Raw genomic sequence first — 12699 nt, 5'->3', positions numbered from 1 at the left:
CGGCCGCCGTCGTATCCAACATGGCGGCGCCCACGGGTCGCTTCTCCCCGCCCCCACTCGGAGCCGCCCGCTAGGCAGAGCGAGGCGGGCGGGGGAATGGGCGCTCCAACGGGAGACGGAGCCTGATAAGGCGGGGCGGGCTCAGTCCGGCAGCAGCGCGGGTAGGATGACGACGGCGGCGGGGCGCTCCCGCCTCGGGGCCCCTATGTACTCGGTAGGTGCCGGGGGCGCGGCCCCTTCACAACGCTTCTGGGCTCGACCCGGCTCCGGGGCGGGTCTCGGGTCTCCTCCCCCTGGGGAACGGAAGAGGGCGCTGCGGGGCCGCCTGGCGGGGTGGGGCGGGGCGGGGCTGACTACACCGGTCCGGTCCGGTCCGGTCCCCGGACTCTGGGGCGAGTAGGACTGCTCCGAAGACGCCGCGCAGACCGCACGCGAGGGGGCCCTTTCGCCGCCGTTCACTCCGAACCCTAACGATTCCCCGCGAAATGGCCGCGCTCCCCTTTGGCTGCTCAGCCGCGGTGCTGTGCCCGCTACCAGCCCTCGGTGCGCTGCCAGTTCCCCTCTAGTAGAGGGTGGCTGCAGCCAGCGTGGTCATATTTGCCAACCGTCAGGTGCAGCAGAGTGGGGAGCTGGGGCGGCTCTCTGTCCTGGAGCGGGAAGGATTTTGCTGTGTATTATAAACTCTTTATTTGGTGTCCCCACTAGGAGAAGTGGGAATTAGTCGTTCTCTTTCTCTCCCACCCCACCCGAGGGATTATTAGTTGTCCCCTGGAATTTTTTGGGCATCTAGGTCCTGTGGATCCCCCTTTTAGGCTGGGGGGGATCCTTTAGCTGTGGACGGGCCTCGCCCGCCCACTTCCCGGATCCCAATAAGACCCCACCCGAGGGATCTTACTATTGAGTGTAACCTGCTGCCTTCTGTTCTGATGGTGTTGCTGTGTGTTTCACATTCTGGTCTGACACTCTCATTCAGGATTGTCTGAAATCTTCCCCCTGTTCCTTTTAGTCACTGTAGGTTTTTCTTTTTGCTTCAGCTTCCCAGACAGAATATAAAATGTCTAGTACAAATAAAACCCCATTAAAATATAACTATAGTATCTTACACTTAATAGCCTAGGGGGAAAACGCTTTGGGATGAGGTAATAAATGCACCCTTATAAATGACAAGACATGGTGCTGGTGTGATGATGGCTGTATGTTGTTATAAACTAATCTCACCTCCCACACGCTAGTGGGAATTACTTAGTAATGGAAGAAAATAGGTTCAAACAAGAAAGAGATTTGCAAGTATGATTGCTGTTTAAATTGACAATAAATAGTACTAATTTCTTATCCTCTCAATGTCTGTTAATTAACATTAACTAAATTTGTGGTTCTGTGTGGGTTGTGACCAGAAGCCATCAACTACATCTCTATAGGCTCCTAAATCTGAAGGTGGTTACTTATTTCAGTTCCTTTCCCTCTACAGGAGACTTATTTTCCATCTGAATTCTTTAAAAAAATGTTATATAGTTGGAATGAAATTGTAATTAAATTCCCTATCACCAACAAAAAGGTTTCTATTGCAGATAGACAAACACCTCCTTTTTAAATGGAAACCTACAGTATTACTGTTTGTTTAATCAGTATTGTGATATGTACAAGATCCTATGACTGCAACTCTAGCTTTTGTAATGTCCTGACTTTTGAGTGTTTGTCTTCTCAAATCTAATATTACAATAATGAATGAGCATGGAGCACCTTCTGGACTGAAAAATGCTCTGGGGGTGGGGGGGGAGGAGGAGAGAAGGGAGAAAAAGTGAGCTCCTTACCTCTCCTAGTCCTGAAGAAGAGTAAAGGGGAACCTCCTCAGCCTTCCATTGCTTCTCACTTGACTCCCACTGCAATCAATCCTCAGCCATCTAGGCCCGTGAAACGATTCGGAGAAGAACCTCCTGCTGCTCCTCTGCACCTGTTTGGCTCCTGCAGCTGCTTCACACCTCCCAGGCTATTGGGAGGGAGACCCTCACAGGCACCCAGCAGCTGCTCTCTGGCTTTATGGAAGAGATGGGAGTTTTCTCCTGGCCCCAAGGATGGTCCTTGTGAATGCAGGAGATTTCTGTATCATCTGTGCCTAGCACTTCCTGGTACCATCAGAGTCTGGCATGTGAAGCGAAGACTGTCCTTCCCCACTCCCAGCACAAAAGTCCCCATGCAAGGCCCCTTTTCTCCTATTTCCTGCCCTTCTATAACAGCAGCAAAAGCCATTTCACTGCTCTTTGTGCTCAGGGGGACTCCCTCATCCAATATGCCCCGGCACCTGCTGTTACTTCACTTGTTCTTGTTCTCAGAGCCAGGAAGATTTTCTCATCCCTGTGGTTACCCTCTTGGCCAGGGCCACTCCACAGCACTGTAGAGAGTTCTTGGGGGTTGCCGTCACGCTTCACTGTGCCCTCTTTCCTCTGGCAGGATCCAGGGATGAGTCTAGGGGACCCCATTGTGCCCTGGCTGTTTCCCCTTCATCTCTCTCCTGGCTCTGGGGAAGGGGGGGGGGAGGGAACATGCCTAGCCCTGCTTTTCATGGATTTCTTCTCCCTGTTTCAATTTGAGAGGGGGGGATGCTCCACCATTCCCCTACCTGGATTCTGAAAAGGTATGGGGGAGAGGAGGAGGAAAGTCCCAGTTCCAGTGTAGAGGTCTGGGAACAGCCTCCTGAATTCTTCTTTATTCCTCTCCCTGGCTCCATACTGGTATCCTGGGAGCAGGGGGGACAGCTCTGTGGAGTTTGGGGAATTCCAGGCTTGTGGCTGCTTGTCTTTTCCAGTATCCTGCAATATCTGTACATTTCTCACAATAACTGTTAATATGTGCATTTTAAAACATTTAATATAATTTTCTAAATGAGAGAGTTCTCTAGCAGTATCCAGCCGATCTGAAACAGTAGCTTTGCTGTTCTGTAAAACCACTCTGCTTTTAGTGTTTGGGGAAGAGAGTGTGAACATGGGCTCCCCGAGCAGTGCTTGAGGCCAGGAAGCGAAAATAACCATCGGGCCAGAAGAGAAATTGGCTATAGGAAAAACACTGTCAAATTGCACTATGTAACCAAACTGAGAAAGTGGGGATGTTTCTGTGATCTGGCCATTCAGTCAGATAGAAATGTAACTCTTAGCTTGACAATGTCCTTTTTAAATCTGCTGTCACCAGATAAGCTTTCTGTGGTGGCATTGGCAATGCAGTGGGTAATGGATGTGATAATGCCAAAGCTGAGAATTGCATTTTTCATTTCTACATAGCTGCAGATTACCAAATTTGCAGAGCTTTGTTTAACGTTTTCTAGCTGAAATAAAGGCTGTAAGTTATATTTATGTACCAATATATTTTGTCATTTTACATATATTTAATATATGAACTAGCACTATTCTGTGCCCTTTCCTCCCAGCCACTGCTCTCATTTTAGGTCTTGGAGCCCCTTTTATAGATTCTTCTTTTCCTGCTTTATTTTTGAGCAGGAGGATTGATGCGGAGAGATCAGTGGCAACAGCTGACACACTTCACACACTAATACCAGTCATAGCGCATATGTTCTTAGATTACTTAGGTATTGTAGCACACTGATCAATTGGAGACTGGAGAGAGAAGCAAAGAGTGAAAGTTTTATAATCCCTTAAAATTTCACTGAAAAAATCATGTGTAAGGAACTTTAAATGGCTACATCTGTATTTAACGACTGATAGAGATTTAGGCTATGTCTACATTGGCACTTTTGTCGTGTTAACTTTTTTGTCACTTAGAGGTGAGGAAACCCTCTGCGCCCGTGCGTGGCCTCCTTTCCCTCCCCCCCCCCCCCCCGAACAACAAAAGTTTTAACTATGAAAAGCACCGGTGTGGACAGAACATCGTCAGCAGGCCCCATGCTCCCGGTAATGAAGCTACTGCCCCTTGTATGAAATGGTTTTAGTTTTGTTGCCGGGAGAGCTCTCTCCCAGTGATAGAGTGGCTACACAGCGCACCTTACAATGATGCAGCTGCAGTGGCACAGCCACGCCATTGTAAGGTGTGCAGTGTAGACATAGTCTTAATCTACTGTTTTCCCTTTCTTGTAAATTCTCACCTCTCAATTTCTTCTTTTGGTGTTTGGTCTTTACACAAATACGAGCTGCTTTGGATAGTTTGCGTAAAATCTTTTTTTTTTCTTAAGTTAGGTAAGCAAGTGAAAAAAGTATACTTCTGTTTCATTTAAGTAAAAAAAAATAAATTTTGTTTTTGTGTACAAGTAACTCGAATGGCTGAATTTTAAAATCACCCAGAACTTCCCATTTATGTGCAAGAGTTGTTTGGTAAGCATGATCAAACAGATTTTAAAATAACATAGTAGTAAATAACTGTAAACTTGCTTTCATTGTAAGCACAGTAAAACAATTTTGTTAGGCTTCTAGTTTCATAATTATCTGCAACACTTTAATGTTGCACAGATCTGAGTTATGCAATAGCTGTATAATGCTGCTGTTGCAGATTTTTGTGTAACTATCATTTGGTGCAGTTTGACTTGTGGAGTTGTGCCAAAACAATTGTACATCTCTATAGTGCCATAGCCTAAGGCACTTTGCTTTATTTTTCTTTTATGTTAAAAAAAGAGAAACACAATGCAAAAAACTACAGTACTGCTAAATTAGTTGCAACTTGGAATGCAAATAAGGAAAATGTAAGAGTAAAGGTTCTAATAGCAAGGTTAACTTAGCCACATCACACATACAATATTTTTTATTACTTTTTAGATAGTAGCTGCCAGTAATCTCAATATAACTGGGACTTCCCTGGCATTTGCACACCCCTCACACATGGTTTTCAACTTTGAACAAAGTCCTGGGAACTATGGGCCACGTCCATGACCACTAAAGTCTTGGAAAGATTCTATTTGATTTCAGTGGACTTGAATCAAGCCCTATCCCAGTAGCAGCTGCGGTTTTTACTGCAGTACTGAGATAGCTGTGAGTTTGTGATGCATGTAGGAAACTACTGTGCCCTTTGCTATCTCATATGCCCAGTGGTGTTGGTAGAAAATACAGCTTTTTTTTTTTCCCCCCCTCCCTGGATCAAAGAGTTTACAGTATACACACCTCTGTCAGATGAGTTTGAAATTCCCACATACCTGATACAGGCAGAAAAGTTGGGTGCAGGCTATATGATGAGTTTTGTAGTATGAATAGATATACTATTTTAGTTCCTAAATGCAACATGGGAACACTTACATCTCTCTTCTTCAGGCCACCACTGTGAGTTGGACCCATGCCTTTCTAGGTCTGTGAACTACTTTTGATTGTGTTGATCGCAAGGTATTGTTGTGGTCACTGGCAGGGATGAGTGACTTCTTTTCTGGCCAAGAGAGCACAGAAGGTGGTGCCTGTCTGCCTCAAGGGTCCTCTTGTGTTGGTTGCTGCAGGCTTCTATCTCATGATGCTTCTTGCTCAACATATTTGTGAGAAGAAAAGGAGTACTTGTGGCACCTTAGAGACTAACAAATTTATTAGAGCATAAGCTTTCGTGAGCTACAGCTCACTTCATCGGATGCATTTGGTGGAAAAAGCAGAGGAGAGATTTATACACACACACACACACACACACACACACACACACACAGAGAACATGAAACAATGGGTTTATCATACACACTGTAAGGAGAGTGATCACTTAAGATAAGCCATCACCAGCAGTGGGGGGGGGGGAGAGGAAAACCTTTAATGGTGACAAGCAAGGTAGGCTAATTCCAGCAGTTAACAAGAATATCAGAGGAACAGTGGGGGGTGGGGTGGGAGGGAGAAATAACATGGGGAAATAGAAAAGGAGTACTTGTGGCACCTTAGAGACTAACAAATTTATTAGAGCATAAGCTTTCGTGAGCTACAGCTCACTTCATCGGATGCCCACGAAAGCTTATGCTCTAATAAATTTGTTAGTCTCTAAGGTGCCACAAGTACTCCTTTTCTTTTTGCGAATACAGACTAACACGGCTGCTACTCTGAAACATGGGGAAATAGTTTTACTTTGTGTAATGACTCATCCATTCCCAGTCTCTATTCAAGCCTAAGTTAATTGTATCCAGTTTGCAAATTAATTCCAATTCAGCAGTCTCTCCTTGGAGTCTGTTTTTGAAGCTTTTTTGTTGAAGGATAGCCACTCCTAGGTCTGTGATCGAGTGACCAGAGAAATTGAAGTGTTCTCCAACTGGTTTTTGAATGTTATAATTCTTGACGTCTGATTTGTGTCCATTCATTCTTTTACGTAGAGACTGTCCAGTTTGGCCAATGTACATGGCAGAGGGGCATTGCTGGCACATGATGGCATATATCACATTGGTAGATGCGCAGGTGAACGAGCCTCTGATAGTGTGGCTGATGTGATTAGGCCCTATGATAGTGTCCCCTGCAGAGAGATGTGGACAGAGTTGGCAACGGGCTTTGTTGCAAGGATAGGTTCCTTGGTTAGTGGTTCTGTTGTGTGGTGTGTGGTTGCTGGTGAATATTTGCTTCAGATTGGGGGGCTGTCTGTAAGCAAGGACTGGCCTGTCTCCCAAGATCTGTGAGAGTGATGGGTCGTCCTCAGGATAGGTTGTAGATCCTTGATGATGCGTTGGAGAGGTTCTGATCCCACTGAGAGTTACCAAAAGAAACTACAGCATTTGCTCAAGAAACTCCCTCAAAAAGCACAAGAACAAATCTGCACAGACACACCCCTAGAACCCCGACCTGGGGTATTCTATCTGCTACCCAAGATCCATAAACCTGGAAATCCTGGATGCCCCATCATCTCAGGCATTGGCACCCTGACAGCAGGATTGTCTGGCTATGTAGACCTCCCTCCTCAGGCCCTTCGTTACCAGCACTCCCAGCTATCTTCGAGACACCACTGACTTCCTGAGGAAACTACAGTCCATTGGTGATCTTCCTAAAAACACCATCCTAGCCGCTATGGATGGAGAAGCCCTCTACACCAACATTCCACACAAAGATGGACTACAAGCCGTCAGGAACAGTATCCCCGATACTGTCACGGCTAACCTGGTGGCTGAACTTTGTGACTTTGTCCTCACCCATAACTATTTCACATTTGGTGACAATGTATACCTTCAAATCAGCGGCACTGCGATGGCTACCCGCATGGCCCCACAGTATGCCAACATTTTTATGGCTGACTTAACGCTTCCTCAGCTCTCGTCCCCTAATGCCCCTACTCTACTTGCACTACATTGATGACATCTTCATCATCTGGACCCATGGAAAAGAAGCTCTTGAGGAATTCCACCATGATTTCAACAATTTCCACCCCACCATCAACCTCAGCCTGGACCAGTCCACACAAGAGATCCACTTCCTGGACACTACGGTGCTAATAAGCGATGGTCACGTAAACACCACCCTATATCGGAAACCTACTGACCGCTATTCCTACCTACATGCCTCTAGCTTTCATCCAGATCATACCACTCGATCCATTGTCTACGGCCAAGCTCTACGATATAACCGCATTTGCTCCAACCCCTCAGACAGAGACAAACACCTACAAGATCTCTATCATGCATTCCTACAACTACAGTACCCACCTGCTGAAGTGAAGAAACAGATTGACAGAGCCAGAAGAGTACCCAGAAGTCACCTACTACGGGACAGGCCCAACAAAGAAAAGAACAGAACGCCACTAGCCATCACCTTCAGCCCCCAACTAAAACCTCTCCAACGCATCATCAAGGATCTACAACCTATCCTGAAGGACGACCCATCACTCTCACAGATCTTGGGAGACAGACCAGTCCTTGCTTACAGACAGCCCCCCTCCCCCAATCTGAAGCAAATACTCACCAGCAACCACACACCACACAACAGAACCACTAACCCAGGAACCTATCCTTGCAACAAAGCCCGTTGCCAACTCTGTCCACATATCTATTCAGGGGATACCATCATAGGGCCTAATCACATCAGCCACACTATCGGAGGCTCGTTCACCTGCGCATCTACCAATGTGATATATATGCCATCATGTGCCAGCAATGCCCCTCTGCCATGTACATTGGCCAAACTGGACAGTCTCTACGTAAAAGAATGAATGGACACAAATCAGACGTCAAGAATTATAACATTCAAAAACCAGTTGGAGAACACTTCAATCTCTCTGGTCACTCGATCACAGACCTAAGAGTGGCTATACTTCAACAAAAAAGCTTCAAAAAGAGACGCCAAGGTGAGTCACTCAAGGTGCTGAATTGGAATTAATTTGCAAACTGGATACAATTAACTTAGGCTTGAATAGAGACTGGGAATGGATGAGTCATTACACAAAGTAAAACTATTTCCCCATGTTATTTCTCCCTCCCACCCCACCCCCCACTGTTCCTCTGATATTCTTGTTAACTGCTGGAATTAGCCTACCTTGCTTGTCACCATTAAAGGTTTTCCTCCTTCCCCCCCTGCTGCTGGTGATGGCTTATCTTAAGTGATCACTCTCCTTACAGTGTGTATGATAAACCCATTGTTTCATGTTCTCTGTGTGTGTGTGTGTGTGTGTGTGTGTGTGTGTGTGTGTGTATATAAATCTCTCCTCTGTTTTTTCCACCAAATGCATCCAATGAAGTGAGCTGTAGCTCACGAAAGCTTATGCTCTAATAAATTTGTTAGTCTCTAAGGTGCCACAAGTACTCCTTTTCTTTTTGCGAATACAGACTAACAGGGCTGCTACTCTGAAACCTCATATTTGTGAGGTCTCTGTGGGATACATTGAGGCAACATGAAGTCTTGTATCTCCAATGTGCAGATGGCTGTCAGTTTTCTTTCCATTTCATTTGAGTCCAGCCAATGCAGTTAATTGGTTTGCCTAGTGTTTTGCTGCTGCTTGAATTTGGATGGCTGCAAGTTTGGCTGAAACACAGCCCCAGCAAGACTAAGGGGACTAGCCAGAGCAATTGGCATAGAAAATATCCCTCTGAAATGGAAGAGTTTGCCTTTTGTTGCTCAGGTTTTCTCCCTGAGGTCTTGTTGGATCCACCATTGCTTCAGGATACTGAGTTAGTATCAGTGTCCAAAACATCTATTTATTATGTGTTTCAGAGTAGCCGCCATGTTAGTCTGTGTTCGCAAAAAGAAAAGGAGGACTTGTGGCACCTTAGAGACTAACAAATTTATTAGAGCATAAGCTTTTGTGAGCTACAGCTCACTTCATTGGATGCATTGAGCTGTAGCTCATGATAGCTTATGCTCAAATAAATTTGTTAGTCTCTAAGGTGCCACAAGTACTCCTTTTTCTTTTTATTATTTGTGTTTGGCCAGAGAGAGGTCAGGTCCTCTTCTTTTATATGTGGAGCTTACCATGGTGATCCATGCCTTTCTTACCTCCAGGTGGATAAATGTGATACAGTATGTATTGCATGAGCCCGCACTTTAAGCGACCCAGAAACTTTAACAAACTGGCCATTGCATTTTGCACTAAGTAAAGGGTGTTTCATTCAAGGTCCCTTTTTACACTTTTGTTCCCTGATTTGCACTGTCTTCCAGTTTGATTTGGGGTATAATTTAAGGTGTTAATTTTTATCCTTAGCCTTAGATGGGTGGCATCTTGGATATCGCAGAGATCACCTCGTTCCTTGCAAGTAATTGCAACAGTTGAAATCAGAAGGGCTTAAGTCACAACCCATTAGTTTAATTAAGAAGATGCTGGAGGCAAGGCACTTTCTCAGTGGTCCCTGTTGACTTTCAAAGCCCATTTGTTCTGCCAAGCTCTTTTTGGTGGGGAAGGTTAAATCTATGTAATAGTTGTATATGCACTCAAAGCATGGGAATTTGTTTAAGAATTCAATAAACAAACATTGCAAAAGTATTACATGACAGCAGAATAAATCTTAACTGATGTATCTAAGAATACCATTGGCTGGTTTAAGATATGGTCTCATTCTGTTTTTGCATATTCCCAGCAGAAAGAACTCACATCAAAGAAAAGGGATGAGTTTGAAGATATCTTGGAGGAGAGGCGGCAGTCCAGTGACCTGCGATATGCAATGAAATGTTACACTCCTGTCATTTACAAAGGACTTTCAGCTTGCAAACCAAGTGCCATTAAAGATAGTGTTCTGCAGTCAGAGCAAGTTCAGTATGTTATCAAACAGGTGAGACCAAACATGGAGTCTCTAATTCGTTGTAGGTGAAATCCAGATAGACATTGTGTGGGAGAAGGGGAGAATCCTTTTTCTAATCTCTGTCAAACAGATTATTTATTTGTTGTTGGAAAGACCAGTAAATCAAGAATTTAACACCACCCTTTGCTAACAGGCAAAATAAATACACTGATTTACCCACAGGGGTATGGTAGATGATCTCCAAGCAGTGTTTTGATTTTACGAGCATGCCAGTATGTTGCACGGTTTATCCACTCTGCTTGACTTTTTTTTTTATGGGTTTTGTAAAAAAGCAACATTATAAAATACATAAGCATACATTTTAATGTAATTTCCTAGCTTTCTTTAAAGGAGAATGGTAAAAACAAATTGGAAACAATTAGTAAAAACAACTGTAGCAACTCCTTCCCCTCATGTATCATCATCATCAGGTTTTGAAGCCTGAAATTTCAGCACAGCCTGCTACTGCTTGAGCTACAGGACTCGCTGCATTAGCTGGCAGCAAGAGAAGGCAGTTATCCCAGACTCGGGTGGGCTGCTGGATCCAGGAGGTTGTCAGTGGAAACCTGGTTTGGCTGCCTTCCTTCCACCCCTCCCAAGAAGTTAAAGGAATTCCTGCCCTGTCTGTGCTTCCGGATGGGGTAGGACATGAATGATGTATTAGGTCCACGGAGGGGATGGCGATGGGGACAAATGGCAATGTAGGGGAAGTGGCAGTTTTTAACACTTTATAACTGCTAACCAAACAAAGGGTAGGAATAAATGGTCACTTTTCACAATGGAGAGAGATAAATAGTAGGGTCTCCCAAGGATCTATATTGGGATCTGTGCTGTTTAACATCTTTATAAAATAATCTGGAAAAGGGGGTGAACAGTGAGATGGCAAAATTTGTAGATGATACAAAATTACACCAGGTAGATAAGTTCAAAGTTGATTGTGAAGAGTTATAAAGAGATCTCACTAAACTGGGCAACAAAATGGCAGATGAAATGTACATTGGAAAAATAGTCCCAACTATATGTACAAAATGATGGAATCTAAATTAGGTGTTATCACTCAAGAAAGAGATTCTTGGAGTCCTCTTGGATAGTTCCCTGAAAACATCCGCTCAATAGGCAGCAGCCGCAGTCAAAAATGCTAATGGAATGTTAGGAACCATTAGGAAAGGGATAGATAATAAAACAGGAAAATATCTAATGCCACTCTATAAATCCATGATATGCCCACATCTTGAATACTGCATGCGGTTCTGGTTACCTCATCTCTATACTTTTTCCATTTCTAATATATTATTTTCTGAGAAGGGCAACAAAAATGGTTAGGGGTATAGAACAGCTTCCATATGAAGAAAGAGAATAAAAAAACTCTGATCATTTTAGAGAAGAGATGACTAAAGTGGGTTATGAAACAGGTCTATAAAATCATGAATGGCATGGAGAAAGTTAACAGGATAGTGTTGTTTACCCCTTCATGTAACCCAAGAACTAGTGGTCACCTGATGAAATTAATAGGCAGCAGTTTGAAACAAACAAAAAGAAGTACTTGTGGAACTTGTTGCCAAGGGATGTTGTGAAGACCAAAAGTATAACTGGGTTAAAAAGAGAATTAAATAAATTCAAGGGGATAGATCCATCAATGGCTATTAGCCAAGATGGTCAGTGACACAACCTCATGCTCCACGTGTACGTAAACCTCCAACTGCCAGAAACTGGGATTGGATGACTGAACTTTGTTCAGTTCGTTCACTTTGAAGCATCTGGCAATGGCCACTGTTAGAGACAGGATACTGGGCTAGCTGGACCGTTGGTCTGGCCCAGTATGGCTGTTCTTATGTTAACCCTGCATGGAGTTTCATGAGACAAAGAAAAGGCTCTTCTCTAGCCCAATGGCTTTCTCCCAGCTGCATTTTAAAAGCCTGCTGCAAACCATGGAGCTGTTAGTTTCTTTTTAAAAGATTCTTGTGACTGTTTTTATAGTGGAAAGCGGTTAGCGGCTGAAACATAAAGGTTACTTACCAGCACCTCCTCTAATTTCAATACCATCCCTTCAGCAGGGCAAGCTGCCAGCAATGCTGAAACAAGTGGTGGTTAAGCCCTTACTCAGAAATCCCCCACTCACTTGGTATGTCTACACTGCAGCTGAGACCGAGCCTTCCAGCCCCGGGAGACACTCACACTAGCTTTGCTTGAACTAGTGAATGAAAAATAGCAATATGGAGGTGATGGATTGGGCTAGCCATCCAAGCTCAGACCCAGGGATTGGGAGGCTTGGACTTGTGTGGCTATCCTGAGCTGCTACCCATGCTGCAACGTCCACGTTGCTATTTTAGCATGCTAGTTTGAGCTGAGCTGGCATGAGTCTGTCTACCCAGGCTAGGAGGCATACTCCCAGCTACAATGTAGACTCGGCCTTGGAGGTTAATGATCTTGCCAGTTACAGTCCAGTCTCAAACATTTGTTCTTCAGACTATTGCAAGATGCTCTACTTGGGGCTGTTTTAGGAATTATATCTACCAGCTACAGCTGGTGTAGAACACAACAGCCTACTGTCTGAGTGGGGG

The 12699-nt window shown here is 44.5% G+C and overlaps 1 protein-coding gene across 2 annotated transcripts in view; it reads left to right on the top strand.

Annotated features, from left to right (window-relative positions):
* The first annotated feature begins 78 nt into the window (after nucleotides 1-78).
* GNPAT (glyceronephosphate O-acyltransferase) overlaps nucleotides 79-12699 on the top strand; it is a 39001-nt gene continuing 26380 nt past the window's right edge. Inside the window, exons 1-2 of one of the 2 annotated variants that reach the window (XM_038394703.2) lie at nucleotides 79-214; nucleotides 9941-10129. In XM_038394703.2, the coding sequence (XP_038250631.1) occupies nucleotides 167-214; nucleotides 9941-10129 (237 nt within the window). In that variant the 5' untranslated portion in view covers nucleotides 79-166. Of the gene's footprint in view, nucleotides 215-9937; nucleotides 10130-12699 lie in introns of both variants that reach the window. The other variant, XM_038394702.2, reaches the window with a different exon arrangement.

This window comes from Dermochelys coriacea, chromosome 3 (genome assembly GCF_009764565.3).
Source record: "Dermochelys coriacea isolate rDerCor1 chromosome 3, rDerCor1.pri.v4, whole genome shotgun sequence".
Taxonomy (NCBI): domain Eukaryota; kingdom Metazoa; phylum Chordata; order Testudines; family Dermochelyidae; genus Dermochelys; species Dermochelys coriacea.
This window is presented reverse-complemented; position numbering and strand designations above follow the sequence as displayed.